The 21,350-nt window shown below is 39.7% G+C and overlaps 1 protein-coding gene across 1 annotated transcript in view; it reads right to left on the bottom strand.

Moving 5' to 3' along the window:
* Positions 1-21,350, bottom strand: part of Cdep (Chondrocyte-derived ezrin-like domain containing protein) — a 510,959-nt gene that overhangs the window by 236,669 nt on the left and 252,940 nt on the right. The window contains exons 3-7 of the mRNA XM_067158544.2: positions 19,961-20,065; positions 15,336-15,558; positions 10,441-10,564; positions 7,255-7,342; positions 4,143-4,298 (exon numbers count right to left, since the gene is read on the bottom strand). Of these exons, the coding sequence (XP_067014645.2) occupies positions 4,143-4,298; positions 7,255-7,342; positions 10,441-10,564; positions 15,336-15,558; positions 19,961-20,065 (696 nt within the window). The remainder of the gene's footprint in view (positions 1-4,142; positions 4,299-7,254; positions 7,343-10,440; positions 10,565-15,335; positions 15,559-19,960; positions 20,066-21,350) is intronic.

Here is a 21,350-nt window from a genome sequence, read left to right as displayed (position 1 = left end):
CAAAATCCAGGTCATCGGCCCCTCATAACGGTATTTATCACTAGAAGAGTAGAACCATGGTATTTGTTATGTTGCGGTACTAATCAAGTGTAGCGTAGACTTGCGGTATTCCACACATTATGGTACTACTCACAGGTAATGAAATTCGCATATGTTTTATAGACCTAATGTGTTTCGCACATTGCGGCGCCATTTACAGGCAGCGCAAACCTATGGTGTTCATCACCTAAGTGTACTAACCACAGGGACTCGTACTAACCCATGCTGTTCCTCATGTAGTGGGTACTAATCATAGGCAAGCCAGAACCATGGATTCCGTCATCCCATGGTGTCGTTCATATAGTACTACTAATCACAGGTACTGTAAAAGCCATCACGCTCTCATTTGCTACTAATCACAAACCTATTTGGTACCTAACATAGTGGTACTACGCGCAAGGAAAAGCGACCCATGGTGTTCCCCGCGTGGTGGTACTAATCACGAGTAGTTTCATGGTTCTAATTTGATCATACCCCTTTTAGTCACCTCTTACGACAGGCAGGGGATACCGCGGTGTATTCTACATGTGCGTCCCCCATCTGCAGGGGGTGAAGCTGAGACTACCTACTTCGGCCATGTTATGTGATCAGCTGCACTGGAAAAAGCAATCGAGCGGGGAATAAACAGCGGTACAAGAAGACTAAGTCGCCAGAAAACTCATTGGTTAGACACCATTAAAACAACCACCACCCTCACCCTGGACCAAATGAAGGAGGCAGTGTGGAACAGGACAACTTGAAGATCGCTAGCTCATAGAATCGCCGATGGTCGGATTCGACTGAACAGATGACATCATCACAAATGTATACACACTGATCATTTAAAAAAGAAATTCAAAAGAAATTACATCTTTATTCATTTGACTTCTATGTTGTTTTCTTTAAAGCTGCGTCTATTGGGATTTAAATGCCCTTGTCAGGAAACACTGTAATGCCAGCGGGCAGCCGCTCTTAAATGGAGAATGACAAGAAAAGGTTAATTTACTCTTCAAGTATCAAAACAAGTACAGGTCATGTATTAATTTCATATGTACCAAATCAGTGAAATGTTAACAGAAAAACAAAACGTAAGTGAAAGCAACATGCTGCTAGCAGCGAAAGTCAACATGCAACATACTCAGTTAACAAGTTACAAGTGCAGTCAAATCAATCAATTGTGGTTAAACAAACGACCTGAAGCCAAACAAAATAGAACTCTATTGATTGTGAGTGTTTCTGCTAGCAGCAAAGGTTAGAAGTCTCGCTTGCAGATACCCAGATTGCAAAACAAAAATATTTTACCTCCGACTGGGTCACCCAACAAAGGAATCACATGAAAAATGGAAGGAAAAAAATTATGTATTAGAAATTAAACAATCAATCTCAGACAACAAAATGAAAAACAATTTGAGGCACACACCATCAGTTGGACAAAAATTATTAAAATCAACTTTATAACACAATCTAATATAAAGAACAATATTGTTCTTCTCTAAGGAATTTATAACATTTAACACTGGAATGAATTTATGAACAGAAAACATTGAAAACTGCAAAATGTTAGAGTTAACAGAACAACAATGAACACACATGTCATAATAACTGAAAAGAGGAATCACAGAAAATTAAATAAGCAATATATAGGGAAAAATAATACAGACAGTAATCTCTTCAAAACATCTTAGAGAGAGTTTGAATTCCCACTTGAATATTTTGGTCAGTTTCTCTTCCATAAATTGCAAAAAAAACTGGAAAATAAGTCTCAAACAATGAAATGCATCAATTATTGTTAACTTAACAGTCTATCATTCATTTTTTTTCCAGGAAAGCAAAAAGGAGCAAAATCAAAAAGAATGCTGCAAAGCAAAATTATAAAAGAAATAGATGAACTATGTTCAGGCCCAAAGAATGTGTAAGGTCCTTGGAAAATCACAATCACATTCCTAAATTAAGTTCACGGAAATAAAAGGACCTGTTTAAATAACAATTCCAAATCACCATCATATTTCCCTTCTGAAATTTTCCTCTAAAAATACAACAATTCTAAGCAATAACGCATCTCTGTGCTTGTTATCATAATTGTCACTCTGTTATGATTGTGTTATGATCAGCTTTTCACCACTAAAGCAGGCCTCCAATAACCTTACTTTTAAAGTAAGCATTGGGCATTCTTATAGATTCAATTCACATAATATGGCTGAGCCATTACAGTCATTCTTCTAGAATATCAAAAACACACTAATGCAACCCTAGATTGAGGCAGACTAATTCATTCCTAACATTGTCCATTCTGGTATTGTGCGTGCTCCACCTAAAGAACTTCCTTCCTCTTGATTGCCACCACAGGTCTGGGTTGTAGCTTCCAGTCCAGAGGTCAAAGTCATATGAAGTGACACCCTTGTTTTTTGAGGAAAGCTTTTGTCTCATGAAGTAGAACTGTAGAAGGTTGCAGGTGCTTTAAGCCTGCTGCTAATTTCATATGTAACTCTGTTGTCGGCCAACAGAATGCTTTGAGGTATCTGAAGTGCTGCATTTCAATGTCATGCTGTCCAACTGTCTCAGTTTGACTGCTTCACTTCCTCTGCTCATTACCAAGCATACATACTGCCCAGTTCTGTGGCTAACTCATTAACTGGTCTTTGGTCTGAGAGGTTCCAGGTTCAATTCCTGGCTGGAACAGGGATACTTTATTGTTGGGTGTCTGTGCCATCTTCAACATCAGATCTCATCCTAGGTAGGGCCCCATCTTTAAAGACACGCAGGTCACCAATGAGAGTCAACTCGAGGAAGCTGTGCAGACCTCTTAACACCATCATTATACCAAGCATACTCTTTTGATTTGACTGATTTTAAATCCAAACTTGTTGACTTCCTCTTTCCACCAATTTAGTTGTAATGTCTCATCTTCTCTCTCACCCCATATTGTGCCATCATCTAACACCAATACATGTAAATTCTTATGTTTCTTCTTGAATATATTCATGATTTCATCCATAATGGTTATAAAGAGCAATGGGGACAAGCAGCTTCCCTGCTATACTTCACTTATTGTCTCAAACCATCCAGACCAAATAGGTAGTACTAGTTCTACTCGTGCTCCAGTGTCTTCTGGTACCTCTATCTTAAATAATATATCCCAAATTAATTGACAAAAGATGTGATCATAAGCCTTCTCTACGCCAAGAAAACCTACTATTATATGCTCATTCCTCCCCCAGCTTTTCTCAAACATCATCCAACTAGCAAAGATGAGGTCAATAGTGGATCGATCACGTCTTAAATCCATGTTGTTCATCTTCTACTTTTGGTTCAACAAATCTCCCTTATCTATTCTTGCAGTATAGATTTGTGTATCCTAATTTTGTAAAGTACGGCCTTTGATGTTCACAGAGGTATGAAGTCACTGATGTGTGCCATAACAACAAGGATTTAAGTCTGTTTTGTTGTGAACTGCAAAATTACTATAATTTGTTGCATCATCACCTGTTTTTTAAAATACTCCCTGGTTTAAAACCTTGTCCTCTTAAAAGTCATTGATCGAAGTATCATAATCTGCACGCACCAAAATATTTGCAAGCTGCCACATAAACTTTCCTTAGAATTTAAGAGTAATTTAAAGGATCTTGGATGAGGTTCCTAGATCTTCATGAGAATAATTGCAGGCTAACAAACTGGGTCCAGTAAATTGACAATGGTGATGAAATCTGTTGTGTTGAATAAAAGACACCCATTTCCCGCTCCGACAAAGCCAATTATGGGCCAAAAGACCATAAAACGTGTCCTGCTTCTTCTATATTTTTATCACTCGGGTACCGCCCCATTAGCCTACCAGGTTAAGAAAATTCTACCTGAAGAGGTGTTCATTAATGTGGCAGAGGATTAATTGGCACAAGTCTACTGCTCTAAACAAGTAAAACCCAATGAATCAAGAACCAAAAAATATATTACATTTTTTTTTTAAGGAAACACATGTTTCAATATTTAAAAAATACTCAAATAATCTGATAACACTAAGCTATTTACAAGTAATTCATAAAAGAATTTCAATTAATTAGATATTATAAAGCACAATAAAAATTATCACATCTAACTGTTAAATAAAATAACACTACGAATCTACTCACATATCCTTCAGGATGCAGTTTGATGAGGAAGCGCTTGCGTTTGAAACTGATCTTTCGAATCTTAGCCCACGAGAAGGTATTGATTTTGGTGAAATTTTGAAACACAACGATGCCCATATGTGCGACAGCTAAGTTCAAGGGCACACCCTCATGATCCTGAAAGAATACAATTCTTATTTTGCAATAATAACAAAGAGAATCATTTACCAGAGACAATGTACAACTAGATTATAAGATATAGGATGTATAATTTATCCCAACAAAGTTAAGGATGTGTTCCCTTTCTTGCACTTAACCGGTCTTAGCCCAATACACTAATACCAGTAACAACTACACTTAAATAATGCAACTAATAATGATAATATTAACAACATTACTAAGAACAAGAAAGAAAAATACGACAAGAATAATAAAATAAATCATCCCATCTTATGCAGTGTCTGCCTTCTCACATTTCATCCTCCATTTTGTCCGGTCTTCAGTGTTGGCAGGATGAACACCTGCAGCTCCCATCTTAGGCCAACCCGTCCACCACTGTTTTTTTTAGGTCAGCCTGGAGACAACTGTCCGTCCATGTGGAGGGCAAGTACTTGCTTCACGACAGAAACTGCGCCAGTCTAGCCACTTGACCATAGCACCCGAGTCTTGCTTCTCTCATCTTATTGAGAATCGGGGAAACTCCAAGAGCGTTCCTGACCTCTCCGTTCTTAGTGTGGTCTAGCCGTGCGACTCCTATCATCCGACTAAGCATGCCCTCATTGCTGCATGCAGGATCTGCTCATGTCTCTTTGTTGCAGGCCAACATTCCACCCCATAGAGTATCACTGGGCGGATGACTGTGCAGTAGATCTTTGACATGAGGAAGCCTGTCTGCCTCTTACACTGAGGCACTGGGTTCAATTCCCGACCAGGTCAGGGATTTTTACCTGGATCTGGGGGCTGGTTCGAGGTCCACTCAGCCTACGTGATTACAACTGAGGAGCCATCTGATGGTGAGATGGCAGCCCCGGTCTAGAAAGCCATGAATAACGGCCAAGAAGACTCGTGCTGACCACAGGACACCTCATAATCTGCAGGCCCTCGGGCTAAGCAGTGATCGCTTGGTAGGCCATAGCCCTTCAGGGCTGCTGCGCCATGGGATTTGATTTGGTGTTTAGATGTTTTCGGTAGTGGGATATCATTGACTAACATCGTGCCATTTTTCTGGATGCCACTCTCCAGTATTATGTTTTTTTATCATGGTTTAGCTGCAATCCAAATGTTTCCAGCCTTGTTTTCCCACTTGGAAACCAATTCAATCTGGCTTTCCTCTTCTTCATCATCATCATTAATTCCTTCCAGCGAGCCAGGTAGGACGTTTAAGAACGAAGTGCCTCCATTTATTACAGTCTTGGTAGGCTTCTTTTCTCTCTACAGCATCCCATGTTTCTCTTCTCTCCACTAGATCTTCTCTCATCTGATCTAACGGCCTTTTTCTAGGGCATCCAATTGGTCTTCGTTCCGGAACGATCTATTCAAAATACTTCCTTGGTGTTCAAGTCACATGCATTCGCTTAACGCGTCCTGGCTACTTCAGCCTTGTAACAATCAGCCTTTCTTCCACGGACAGGTTGACCTGCAGATCTCTTCGTATCTGATCATTCCTAATTCTCTCCTTACTTGTTTTCTGTACAGCTGATCTACGGAACTTCACTTCAACAGCTTGCAGCTGACTTACTTCTCTTTTATGTATGACACAACTCTCCAGACTATACGTCATGATGGGCAAGAGATAAGTCTTAAACAAGGTCTGTTTAGCCCTCTGACGAACTCCCTTATCCAATACTATGTTCCATACTTGATGGAAGAAGTTAGATCCTTTTTGCACCCTGTTTAACACTTTGTTCTTGGCACTTCCGTCATATGATATTGTACTCCCCAGATATTCAAAGGTATTCACACATTCAATCTTCTCTCCCTCGAGGGTGAGGTTACAATGTGTATTTTTCCTGCTAACTTTCATTACCACTGTTCTGCTCTTGCTCACAGTTAACTCACATTCTTTAAACTTGGTGTTCCAAAGATCCAGTCTCCTCTCAGTTTCTCCCCAAATGGAAACATCATCAGCAAAAACAAATGCTTTAAGGTATTCCTTATCTACTCCTTTGAGTTCCTTTATAATAGTATCCATTAGTGAAATGAAGAGCAATGGGGAAAGAGAACTCCCTAGTTGGACACCTCTTCTTGTCGTGTGTTTTCTTCCTAGCCTACACTTATCCCACATGAAGACTGAAGATCTGTCAAGAAGCTCCTCAATGAGTGTTGACGCCCGCTCTCCTGATGAAGCTAGGAAGCAGAAAAGAGCTTGTCGTGGGGTGACAAGAGACAAATGTAAAAGAACTGGGATTGATGAGGAGAGAGCCAATGTGGAGATTGCCCTTGTACTCTTGCGTTTCCACATTTGCCCTTGTCTCCTCTTTCTGTTACTCCCTCTTCACACACTGACCTGCCATTGTATTCGTCCTAATATATGTGTTCCTTTCCTATTCTCTCCCACCCCATTTCTCTCCGACTTGATTTGACACTTGTTTGCTCCTTTCCTATACTCATCATTAGGTAACAGAAGAAGGTAAGAAAATATTCTACCCTAAAATCATATCACACATATCTGCATAAATGAAATTATAATTCGGTCCGTACAAAATTTCATCCCAAATTCTACGAGATGCATCTTCCACTCTTGCATTTGTTGTTCGAGGCCCTTATATGTTTCATTAGCAAGCACGACAACGTCAGCGTATAACAACATCCATGGAAACAAAGAACATCGTACGCATAAAAATACTGTTACAGCAAACACCCAGGCTACTTTGTTGACTTTAGTGAAGAACAAGTATCAGTTTTTTTGGTTTCTCACTTGGTTGAAATATGTTCATTCTCAATAAATTGGGGCTATTGCCCCAACAAGTAAAATAATTTTATTTATACAGAAAACCATCATCTTCATTCACATGAAGATTCTCAAAAGTGTACACTTTTGGTTGGATATTACCAAAAGTTTACTGTACTGTAATATTACGATAATTTCCAAATTCTCATACATCATAAAATTGATCCATATAACTCTACAAACCTTAGCAGGATGCATCTTCATACCATAGAGCTCACAACGTCGAGAAGTCTCCAGCAGGTTAAGATCGGCTTCGGCTGGAGACTGACCTCTGGAAAGTAATGAAAGGTATTTGTATGATAATATAGTAATACCTCAAGGCGGAAAATATTTTTAGAAAACAAGGATGAGCATAGGAGGAGTTATTTAAGCAGTAACAATATTAATTAAAAAATCAGCATTTAATATTATTAATGTCTTCATAAATTCCCCAATTATTCAAGAGTTGCTTAGTATTATTAACTTTTTCCACTTAAATTATTCTCTAACAGTGATCAGCAATATATTTTCTTTACTAAATCTAGCTTGAATTTAAGTAGAGTAACAGGAGAATTATAGAAAAGTTATGGAACAGTAAGAGCAACATTAGATGGATTACAGAAATCAAGGAACTACAAATTACAATGAAAGATTTTTTTTTTTAAACAGACAAAATCAAGAAACTCGCAGCCAAACTAGACTATAAACGAAGATCAACGGACAGAAAATGGGAGGAGTGATTTCAGATAAAGAAAGTAAGTAAAGATCCAACAGAATAAAGTAGTAATGGGCTGACCAGAAACTTAAAAACCCTCTTTACAAAAAGAACTAAAATGATCCAATGAAGACCAGAAAATGTAAATAATAATAAAATCATCATCATCATCATCCATCACCATCTGCAGATCTGTGGACACAGTCCACAAACAAATCTGCTCCAAAGACAAGCGGTACACATACACCTTCAGATCTCCTTTTCAAGAGAAAACGAACATACACCCAGTGCCCAGGACTTTGAGGTGGGAGAGCGGTTGTGGTGGTGATTTTTATTTTAAGAGGAAGTACAACGAGGCAACCATCCTTTACGTAACACTAATGCACAGTATGTCGGAATGAAAGGCTTCCTAACCCTCGATACCTATCGGGGTTGGAAAAGAACAAGAGTTGACCAAGGGAGGTCAGATAGGGTAGATGAAAGTTAGGAATCTGACACTCCCAAGTTAAGAGCCCCTGAAACCCCTTTCAGTCGCCTCTTACTATGGGCGGGAAATACCGTGGGTGTTATTCTACCGCCCTCACCCACAGAGGAGGTGGGAGAGAGGAAAATAAAATGGACAAAAAAGTTCAAGTACGGTACCTAGACAAATGGATTAAACCCAACAACTCTGAGAAAGAAGCCTTCGCATCCTCATTCAACACAATTGAAATGGCGGGCAAACTACGCAAAGGCATCTGCAATAGAAGATCTATGTCCCTCACTTGAGATAAAAACATGGAAAACTGCACACTTAAAGAAAAGGCTCTTTCAACAAATCAGATGCCTGGAAACGAAAGTGGCTATTCTTGCTACTCCACCATCACATCAAAGAAACGCCTGGGAGCGACCGGCTGGACTCCATCTAACGAGACGGTAGTGGAGCGACAATTGCTCACGGTAGATGTAATACAACTCTCAACAACTGGGGATGGAAGGACTGCAGACTGTCGACCACAGTGCCTTCTCGGTGCATTCAGAGACAAGACAGAAGACCTGAACAGCATGACAGATGAAGCTCTTCATTGGCTTTCACACCTTGATATAAATAACTGTGACTGTGAACTTCGGAAGACGTGTATCTTTATGTTTATATACTTGTGTAAATGCAGTGAAATCTCAATACAACTCATGTTTGTTCTGTTTGATCAAACTTATTCACCACATCAGCAGAAAACTACAATATTCACAGCATTATATTGTTGTTAGCACTGCTCAACGCTACTGAAAACATCAGGAATGACAGTCTGTTTCAAATTCTTTGCAGACAGGGATACAGACAAAAATCTTACTACACTGAGAGTCACCACATGATTCTCTGGAACACAACCAAAACTTGAGAGAAAATTTGCGAGTGCTTTACAAGACGCAATAGCTCCTGGGAAAAAAAAAAACCTATGGTTCATTCAAATGACAGCAACATGTCTTCCTGACTCTTTCCTAGTTCATGTTATCCTAGTACCAGGAGGAAAGCATGTCAGCTGATCTGAAAAAAGGAACTGTAAAACAGAGATAATAATAATATTTTTCGTTTTATGCCCACGAACTACTTTTACGGTTTCTGGAAACGTCGAGGTGCTGGAATCATGTCTCAAAGGACTTCTTTTACAAGCCAGTAAATCTATTGCCATGAGCCTGAAGCCTGACTGTGTTCTCCCTAGGACCTTTTCCATGGCTTTTTTTACAGACCGCCTGGCTAACATAACGTAGGTACGTGCTACTTACATAATATTAATACATATTCAAGTAATTGGGTGCTCCATTTTTTTTTTACGCCGCACAAACACAGATAGGTCTTATAGCAACGATGGGATAGAAAAGGCCTAGGAGTGGGAGGAAGTGGCCATACCCTTAATTAAGGAACAGCCCCAGTATTTGCCTGGGGTGAAAATGGGAAACCACAAAAAAAACATCTTCAGGGCTGCCGACAGTGGGGTTCGAACCTATTATCTTCCAGGTGCAAACTTACAGCTGTGCGCCCCTAACCGCACGGCCTACTCACCCGGTAATTAAAATGTAAATACTGTAAAACTGTTTATTTAAATGATAAATCTTAATCACTGTCAGCATAATTGCACCTGTTACATCGGAGTTCAAATGTTTAGCTTGACCATCACATAGTGTCTATTAGCGTGGACTCTCATGCGAGCACTCCATTTCGCATAACGTCGCTAATCCGTACGGCACTATACACTGTGCCCAGCAACCAAGTGGCAGGCCTAAGCTCCCATGTTACATGATTATGATCGAGCAGTAGAACAATAGATGTTCAAAATACTCTTATGTCTTGTTCGTGATAATAACACTAAAATAGTTCAATTTTGCAGTTAATATTTACCTGTGTGATATTCTTGTTAATTTTCTCATATTAATTTTTTACGTAGTATTCCCCACCCGGCCACTTATTTCTGCCACCCGGCTGACGAAAATTTCTGGGGAGAACACTGCCTGAGATATCTGAGCACCTTCAAATACCATCAGACGGAGCCAGGATCGAACCTGCCAACTTGGGCTCAGAACTCTAGCACCTTAACCGTCTGAGCTACTCAGTCCAGCAAAGAAAAGAGTCTCACTGGAATTACACATATAAAAAAGAATAATTCTGCCAACATACTCCAGGGCTCTCATTTACTTACGCATGCTTCTTGTGATTCTCCATGATGCGTCGCTCCAACTCAGGATCCTGATTAGGTACGAACTTATAGGTGGAAAGGTACGTATGGTCGGGATAATCCTCCACCACATAATCGCCACACTCCGCTGGAAAGAAATCAAGAAAAGAAAGAAGATAAAAGGAGCTCCACGGTGCTGAACATAAAACGGAAAAATGAACCATGCAATACCATGCTTACTCATCTTTCAAAAATATTTGACAAGACTCATAACTTGGAAAAATTAAAATACATATTGAGTGAATTAAGCAGACCCGGCCAACAGCTGGAAACTGCAGATGATGATGATTGAGTGAATTACGATGGAAATATTTATGACTGATTTACAAGATACACGATCTAATCGTGAATGTATAATATAACTATTTATAATAGTTTATTTAAATCTGCCTTGATCAATACACTCATTAAATGAAAGAAACATAAATCTGTTAAACAATTTCTTTGCCTGGCTGGCATACTCACTGTTAATAAACTTAACCATGATAGGTTAATATTGTGTTTGGTCCGTATTGACTGGTCTCAATGTATAATATAACTATTTATAATAGTTTATTTAAATCCGCCTTGATCAATACACTCATTAAATGAAAGAAACATAAATCTGTTAAACAATTTCTTTGCCTTGGATATACCCAGCAGACAACATTAATATGAGTTTGGCCTTTACTACAGCATGAAATCTGCGGTGGGGACTTTATACCATATTACGGAATGCCTCCAGGTGATACCAGACCATTCTTTCTGCAGTGCTGTAGCAAGTTTAATTGAATCATGACTTGTTTTTAGCGATTTTAAGTATCAATATAAGATCTACAGACCTCAATACACAATGTTTTGTTAAAACAACTTTAGTCTTGGAATCCTGCAGCAAAATATTGAAGATGCTTTTCTGAGATGAAGTGTTAAGAGGATTTAGGAAAACAACAATATCACTGGAAACCATGAAAAGTTCTGTCCCACATTCTGAGAAGATAAGCTTCAAACCAACAGAGTACATGGAGTAGTTCAAATACTCTGCAGATATGTGTGTAGTTACTTCTCCATACATCAGCAGTCCTGCCTGTCACTTGCACAGCCAGGAGTACAGGCAATAGCTCTTCCTAAGACTTTAGCATACACACACGGTAGGGTTTCCATCAATAGAAAAAACTAGCTGATATTTAACAGGTGCTATCGTACATTCCTTGTGGTACAGAAGGAGAAACATTTTACCAGGAGATTCTGCAGTGAAACAATGAAGACAGAGGGAGTGATGTTAGTGACTTAGACAAATAATAATAAATAACAAGAACATTGTCATGCTCATGACTTCTCAAGTAGTTAGCCTTTGATGTCTTAACCCCTTAACTGGGGAATAGTTTCATAATGTCAACCAGCCAGTGGGTAATTATTCAGCACAACGTGCACTTTTCGAATGGGTACAGTAGCGTGCGGCAGATGTAAATACTCAACAGGAAAATATATTTTACTTGATTTATTTAAATTATTAGTGATATAGTAGAAATTCAATAGCATTATGTTATTACCGTTCTTCTTGTAAGCCCATAAATATACACATATATACACAGTGTGTTCATACAAAAGTGAATTTAAAAAATGTTCCTTTCATTATTATGATGACATTTTTCAAGTTTTCAGATATGCATCAATAGATTCTACATACTTTCTGGTTCATATGTCATTCAGAAATTGCACACAGTGTGGTAAATACGGAAGCACGGGCAAGCACAAAGTGCCACGTCACATTCCTCACAGCAGTAGACAGTTTCCCATTGCGTCTGGTTTGACAGGCACACAACAACGTTTTCTTGAGCGATTCCTTCTTCCGGTCGGCGGGTTCACAGATAATTCAACGTCTTTCCTAACCAAGGCATGTTCACGTCACACGGAACAGTTTACCACCATACACAGGCCAATTTACAAAAAGTTATCAGAACACGGACAACGGAGTTCGCAGAACAACTGTATTGTAACAACAATGACAACGACAACAACTCGCAAATTTAGTTAATTTCAATGTACATATACACAAATAAATTATTTACGAAGAATTCGGCGCAAACCGTACAAGGCAACAAGAGACAGCTGTCGGACTGCCGCCTAGGCGTGAACTACCCCACTGGCGTGAGACCGGATAAAAATGAATAGGACAGCAATAATCACATCTAATATGTATGAATTAGTTTTAAATTACGATAGTAAATGCCAGAAGTGATTAAGAATAGCCAGACGCCTATAGGCAGCTAACCCTATGTAAGAACACATTTAGAAGTACAAGAACGCCTAAAGGCGTCAAACCCAACACTCGTGCAACAGCTGTTGACGCCTTTAAGCACCAAACCCAGTTAAGGGGTTAATACCTTGTAAATGACATTTTATACGAACCTAATAAGTACTTTTACCATTTGTCACATGTCTGTAAAAAGTGTGCCTATGTCACTTCAGTCGTATTAATGTTTAAAAAACAAGCGTAATGAAACTATTTACATGTGTATGGTTTCAAACTGTGTCATATACTAACAATATTCAAGAATGAATTGTTAAAAGGACTTAAGTCTATGTACTTAAACACTATAATCTATATGTAAAATTGCATTAAAATTAAAGAACTTATATCCTACGTGTTATACGTTATCGTTTGAATCATGAGAATAGTGCAATTTACAAGAAGAAAATTAACCGGTTGGCAAATAATGTTTTTTTATGTCTCTAAAAATTAGGTTCTATGGACTTATACCCTTTTAACAAGTCATGATTCAATTAGTGATGAGGGTCATCAGGAGCTGGAGCGAAATCACTGTTGCAGGTCATCTCAGAGATGTTCAACAGGATTCAGTTCGAGGTTTTGGGGTGGACAGTCCATTTGCGGAAACTTATCATCGACAAACCACTCAAAACTAGATCCCACTTTATGGCAGGAAGCATTATCATACTGAGTGACACAGTCTCAGAACTAGTCTTCTATCGCAGACAAGGCGCAACTTGTCCAAATCAACCTCAGCACTGTCACCCCCATCTTCGCCAAATTTCTGTGGGAACTGTGCAAATGAGTGTACACCGTCTGCCTGGCACTCGTAACAGCCAACTGACAGATTCATGCACTCCCATGGTATGCACACTGGAGATAACAGACTTGTGGAACCAGACCTGTATTTAAGTTAAGTACAAAAACCTTTCTCAAATCTATTACAGACTTCAACATTCATATAATTTATCACACTTGCTCATAATATCGCCCATTCACAATCACTGAGAGCCTCTGTGGCTCAGGCGGCAGTACGCCGGCATACGCCGGCTTCTCCCCGCTGGGTTCCGTGGTTCAATCCAAATCATTCCGTGCGAGATTTGTGCTGGACAAAGCAGAGGCAGGACAGGTTTTTCTCTGGGTACTCCAGGTTTCCCTGTCATCTTTCATATCATTTCATTATCTGTCAGTCATTATTCATTGCCCCAGAAGAGTGTGACAGGCTTCGGAGGCCAGGAAAATTCCTATTCTTGTCGCAGGGACAACTGGAAACAGGCTGTGGGTTTTCATTTTCACAATCACTGACAAGTTTACACAACGTTAACAATGTTGCCCATTTATATGCACATGTTTAACAGTGATTTGTTAGAATCTGAGAATATTCTTGCAAATGAAACATGTCATTCCATTATTAAAGTCTTATTTTACATGTATGTTATAGTGCTCTATCTGTTACAATTCGTGCTTCTACAGATTGAAAAGCTTACAGGTTATTATTAACCCAGATGACAATGAAAAAAGAATCAGTTTTTCTTATTAAAAATACAAAAATTAAATGAGCATTTACCTACAGTTATATACTGAATAATTCTCACATTTATAAGCAGTTATTTCTGTGTACATTTAGCCCAGATATTGAGTGAATACCAGGTCACCCTAATAAAGGGTTAATCATAAGGGTACCCCCCACCCCCGTTGCTTTACGTTGCACCAACACGGATAGGTCTTATGGCAACGATGGGACAGGAAAGGGCTAGGAGTGGGAAGGAAGCAGCTGTTGCCTTAATCGACTCATTGGGCCCAAGCCGCGGAACCGTTCCGTGCTTCGTCTTGATGGCCCAAATGCCAGTACACGGAACTGATCCACAGTCTCCCTTTACTATGTAATTCAATTATTCCTCAAGGGATGGCAGAGTGAATATATTTGTGATTTGTGTAGAGACTCTTCCTCTCCAATGTTATATGCTCTTTGCTATGTATTGATAGTGTGCTTGGTAATATTAGTTTGAAGTGGGCTGTCTCTGAACTTTGATATTCACTTTTAAACAAGATGGGTGCCAGTAAATAACTGAAAGTTACCAATATATAACCCCTTTTCGAAAGCTGTGATGATTAGGAATGTAATTTTTTTAGTAAAATTAGTAGTAGTATTAGTAATAGTGTGAGTAATGATCCTGATGAACAAATACATGTGGCAATCGAAGAGGATGTGCAAGGAGATGATCGGGTTACAGCTCAGCAGATGGACTGAGTATGGACCCGTAATGTAAAAATAAAATATATTTAATGTATTCCTAGTTCCGCGGTTTGTGGTGTGAATGCCGTCCGTTTTCATGTAAATTTAAATCTTCAATGCTGTTGTAAGAAAGAAGCTTTTCATCGTATAAAGTGTCACTATATTTCCGTCCAATGCAGTTTCAACTCAACAAATATGCAGGGTTCAATGGGTTAAGGTACAGCCTCAGCATTTGCCTGGTGTGAAAATGGGAAACCACGGGAAACCATTTTCAAGGCTACCAACAGTGGAGTTCAAACCCACTATCTCCCTAATGCAAGCTCACAGCTGGGTAACCCTAACCGCACGACCAACTCGCTCGATTAAGACACACACCTTGTACTATATAGGAAGCCATGAGGGCCGCTGTGTTGTCGTTGCACTGCAGCAAGCCCTGCGCCAAGTCTCTCTTGATCTGCAGGCAGTAGAGGTAACGAGTGAACTCCTCTTCCAGCTGAGCAGGGTCTGGTGTGTAGAACTTGACACAGAACCTCAGCAGTGTGTCCACCAGGGACAGTCCCACCTGCCGGCACAGAGGCTTCTCCAGGTCCAGCCAATACTGTCAACACATGAAAAGATAGTAAGAGCAGGAGGAAGAAAACAGCAACAATTATCATTTATCATGTGATTCCATCAACTCAGTAACCAGGTCATTTATTGCAGTTCCAAACTTCATACGTTTCCACAGGAGAGAAAGTTGCAATAGGTGCTGAGGGAAAAAAAAAAAAAAAAACAACTAGAGAGAGCCGAAGTGCAAATGATAAAAGTTTTGTGCTGCAAAACAAAATGTTAGTAATGTAAAAACCAAGAGAGGGGGAACAAAATAGTCTGATGTGGAAATGGGACTTTGAATAACAGTGTTCTCCCACAAATGTTTGTCAACCGAGTGGCAGAAATGAGTACCCGGGTGGGGAATACTACTGTACGTAAAAAATAAATGTGATACAATTTCAATTTGCTCCCCTCAGGAAATTAACAATAACAGACAAGTAAGCATTAACTGCAAATTTGAAGTATTTTAGTGTTATTACAACGAACCAAAAATAACAGAGTATTTTGAACTTCTAGTGTTCTGCTTGTTCATAATCATGTAACACTGGTGCTTACCACTCGGTTGCCGTGCAGTGCCATATGGATTTGCAGCGTCATGTGAAATGGAGTGGTTGCGTGTGATTCCACGCTAATCCAGGCACCTCCCGCGCACACTACATGTAGTCAAGCTAGACATTTAAATTGTGATGTAACTGATGCAATTATGCTGACAATAATGAGGATTTATCATTTAAATAAACAGTTTTACAGTATTTACATTTTAATTTGGACACCCGACTCAAACATATATTATGTAACTAGTACACATCTAGGTTATGTTAGACGGGCGGTCCGTAAAAACGGCAGGGCGATGTGCCCATTAAAAAGGTTCTAGGGAGAATTAATAAAATCCATAAACGTGAAAAACAGAAGATAGGAAGTAACACAACAAAGGCCATACTGTTTACTGATAACATAGTGATAAGGCGAGAAAATAAAATGGAAGTACAAGAACAAGGCAATAAACGAGGCGTGTTTGCTTTTTATTTATATCGCACTGACACAGATAGGTCTCATAGTGACGACGGGATAGGAAAAGGCTAGGAGTGGGAAGGAAGCAGGCATGGCCTTAATTAAGTTAAGGTACAGCCCAGCATTTTCCTGGTGTGAAAATAGAAAACAATGGAAAACCATCTTCAGGGCTGCCGACAATGGGGTTTGACCCACCATCTCTCGAATGCAAGCTGATAGCTACGCGACTCAAACTGCGCAGCCACTTGCTCTGTAGTAGAAGGGATTGGATTGAGAATAAGCATCGAGAACAACAAAACGGTGGTGAAGACAAGAGAAAGGAAGGAAGGGGGAGGTACAAGTAAATGGAAAACTAATAGAAGTTGTGAAAAGTTTAAAATATGTGGGAACTGTAATAACGGAATATGGGAAGATAACCGAGGAGATTGGAAAGAAATTGCTTTCACCAAGTGTAAGGGATGTACTGAGAAACTAAGAAGTCCTTACAAAATTATACAGAACTATTTAAATCCTCCTAGTCAATACTATATATTTTGACGTCCAATTAAGACAAAAGTTCACAAGAAGTTCTAAAGCAATGAAAGAGGCTTTGTATTCGACCTATTGTGTACTGACATTGACATATACAGCATGTATGTCAACAACAACAACAACAACAACAACAACAACATGAGATAGGAGCAGAGTGCAGGCGACTGAGATGAAATTCCTTAGAAGTATTGTAGCAAAGACGAGTTGATATAGAACCAGAAATGATTACAAAGAGGACTAGTTTCAAGGCTACCAGATTTGAGCACCTTCATATACCACTGGACTGGGCCAGGATCGAACCCACCAATTGAGTCATTTCAGGATCCCTATGGCAATCAATATCTATATAATTTTGAGTTACTCAACCTGGTTTTCAGTGCTCAACAACATAACCCGAATATAACTTGATGCAAATTATTAGTATTGTTACGAACAGAGCATGTTTTATCACTCTCATTTATTTCAGGATCACCCAATAAATGAACACACACACATAAAATTCTATTTAATCATAAATGATCACACATACTAATCGCTGGCTATTTACAGGTCTCTGTTCTTTTCACACAGCAGGTGCTCCACCTCGTTGGAGCTACCTGGAGGGCAGTAATCCTGATCGACAGGCCATTCACTTGCACTTGCAACTCCCAGGTGCGTGCAGACAGCTAGGTATGAATACAGCACACAACATACAATGACTGTTCCTTGGTTCGAATGAAGAGAAATTCCCATAATTCACACAGTCAAACAGTCTGAACAACTTAACACTGACAACTAAACAGCAACAGATCAAGAGTGTTAAACAGGAGGACAATACTCCTCAACAACAATCATTAACACTGATCCAATTATAATCGCTGACTCTACGACAGTTCTCAGTCCACAGAAGTACATACAAAATTCCATTCCATATCCGACGAAACGCTGACTCCGGTAGGACACTAACGGCAGCCAACAGCTACCCCAGTCCAGCTACTCATTTGACACTCTGACGTAACAACTCCTCGTTCAGACTCCAATCGGGCACTAGCAACAGCCAACACTGCAGTCGCCCTAAGCCCAGTCACCAAACCCCGACACACCAAATCCAACTCTGACTGACCGTTCACGGCTACGCTCCTTCTTATGGCTCAGGTGATGTGTATTGGGATATTTGGGATGTGTATAGAGACTGAACATTCTCGCTGCACCTTCCAGAAACACACAAGGAAACCAGACGAAGAGAACAACACACGGAAAGGCCGGCCATGCCCTCCAGGCCAGCCGCGAGCTCTCCGGTCGGTTGACTCACTAGCCCCTTCCAAGAAGCACCGAAGGGGGCTACAAAAGGCCTGGCACGGAAAATTATCATCATCATTATTATTCCTGCCCTCTTTCTCAATTTATTGGGGTCGGCACTACATGCACAGTCTCTCCAAACTTTACGAGTGCATGGCATTTAGTTTCCTCATACATGCACTTTTCCCAGAAACAACTGAACCTGAACACAAACAGCCTGACCAACCGGCAATCGAACCCGAGGCCCTCTGACACAAGGGCCAATGCGCTGACCATTCCGCGAAGAAATCGGATAACTTGATGAAAATGCTACAAGGAAAGAACCTGGATTAACGCAGAAAATCTCAACTGAGTTCGTTGGTTAATGTTCTCAAATTGTGGTTTAACAAAAACTACTACTAAACCTTTTATTTCGGTGCTACGCTATTACCTTCTCACTAGCCACCTGGCGATCATGATTATTAATTAAGTCTCTATGGTCCAACACCGTGGTTATATTATATATATCACTACCAGAAAGTTGGCTGGCAGGGTAGGAGAGGTGATGGTATATAATTTCTAATCAGTAGATTGGATGTCAAAGGCCTGGATTCAAAACCAAACCTCTCCGCAGTGCTCACGTGGAGTGAGGGCAAATGACCTGTTGATGGTAATTCGTCCGTCGGAAGGTGATGTTAAGCCTTGCGCAGAACCCTTCGTGCTATAAGGCAGGAGTAGCTCAAGTGCCGACACCGCATTTCCCCCTTACCCTACACTCCATTATCAACCCACATTCAGACGCGCAGGTCGCTCACGGGAGTTAAATACAAAGACCTGTACCAAGTGAGCCTCCGTCACTCCCGGCACTAAAGCCTTCCGAAAATGAATAAATAAACCATGTCCGTCCATCTTTCTCCAGCACCATATTTTAAAACTCTCCGGGTATATACTTTGAATTTTACTCAGTGTCCATGTTTCTGATCCAAACAAAGTGACGCTCCGAGATGTAGCGTCTGACGAGTTTTTTCCCGAATTATTATTATTATTATTATTATTATTATTATTATTATTATTATTATTATTATTATTATTATTATTATTATTATCCATTCGATTAGGCCATTTTAGAACCACATAAAACAGATTTCTTATTCTTGTCTTCCAAAAATTTAACATCAATAATGATTTCCTAAATTGTTTTCTATTTGCAATTTGTATTTTAGATGTTGAGTACTTCCAAATCTTCTTCTGCTTCTTTGAAAAACGATGGTTTTTTTTTTAATTTGCGCAGTGTTCAAAAATGTGTTTTATTAATCTGTCTTGGTACATTCGGTACAGGTGACCGAAGTATCTTAATCTTCTTTTTCTGGAAGCATCACCTATTTTTTCTGATGTTTTGTACAAATCTTGTTCTGGTCGCAATATGTATATGTAGTTCTCCCTAATGAATCCCATTCATAATTTTCCTTAGAATTCTCTTTTCTCATCATCATCATCCAAGGAGGAGATAACTCGGTCCTGGGTGGGAGTAGGCATACCAAAACTCGTAAAATATATTCGAGCTATGTATGCACCACAAAATATCTGAAAATTGATAAAAAATGACATACCTTAGTTCCATTGGCTTCCTGATACTCCAGTCCGAAGTAATCAGCCTCCAACAGGTGCAGTTGTTTACACACCTGGTCGAAGAGCACGCGACCCAGAGCCTTCGCCTGAAATCAACATCGGATATTACTTTGCGCTTTGAAAACAAATGGCACGGTATCATGCATGTCAAAATGAAATAGCCACTAACAATATATTCAAAAATTTGCCAAGCGACACGACCAGATAAATTAATAGATACAGTGGCGTAGATAGCGCGTAGATGACATCTGTACGCATTAGTATAAATAGGTACATTTATTATTTGTACGAAGGTAAATAATACAATAAAAACAATTTGCAAAAATATCCATTTAAAATAGCATTACTATTATTACTATTAAAATACCCGGAAATTGCATTTAAATGGAACACTGTACATATAAAGTGTGTATTAGTAGTAGTAGTAGTAGTAGTAGTAGTAGTAGTAGTAGTAGTAATCCAAGAAAATGTCCTAGAAAATGTCCTATCTACGGCACTGCATACATTACATACATTGACGGGAAAATGTCAGTTACATGAGAAATATTTTACTCGAAAACAATAAAATGACTTTTCCAAAAAAAGCAAGTAATCAGTAAATGCACAACTGCATCACAGAACGCCAGTCTTAAGGAAATCACTGCTATTTTTTCGTATGGGGCTGGAATGATACCAAAGTTGGCAAGGAAATATATATTACTGAATATTACGGGTGTTTTTAAATAATTTGCCGTAAACTGTACTTTAAAAATAACGGGTTTACATTTCTCATCATTAAGCCTCTTTCCCTTTCTTTTTGGGGAAAGGTGCTTTATTCTTACGTCGCACCGACACAGATAGGTCTTATGGCGGCGATGGAATAGGGAAGGGCTAGGAGTGAGCAGGAAGCGGCCGTGGTCTTAATTACGCTACAGCTACGCCATTTGCCTGGTCTGAAAATGGGAAACCACGCTAAACCATCTTCAGGGCTGCCGACAGAGGGGTTCGAGCCCACCACCTCCCGAATGTAAGCTGAGAGCTACGTGGCCCAAACCATACAGCTACTTGCTCGGTGTAAGTACGTTTGCATTTACTGCAAAGGCGCTCTACAGGGTCACTTTGAAGCAATACCTGTGTTTAGAAATAAGAATATTCTCAGCAGTGATGGAGAGGTAGGAAAGTACACATGTGAAGCTACTGGTTCTGCAGTAGTAGAACTGAAAACTTATGTTGATCATCACCTTATTTCTTCCCGTTCCTGCTTCTCTGCGATGCCCATACGCACCATTTCGTCCATCGAATTCATCCTTAACTAACTCTCTATCTCCTCATTCCGAGCACCAATCTGCCTTCGTTCCCAATTGCTACTCTCAGGCATGTTACTTCCAACTT

Source organism: Anabrus simplex, chromosome 14 (assembly GCF_040414725.1).
Source record: "Anabrus simplex isolate iqAnaSimp1 chromosome 14, ASM4041472v1, whole genome shotgun sequence".
NCBI lineage: Eukaryota > Metazoa > Arthropoda > Insecta > Orthoptera > Tettigoniidae > Anabrus > Anabrus simplex.
The sequence above is the reverse complement of the archived record's forward strand: the minus strand, read 5'-3'. Positions and strand labels throughout refer to the sequence as shown.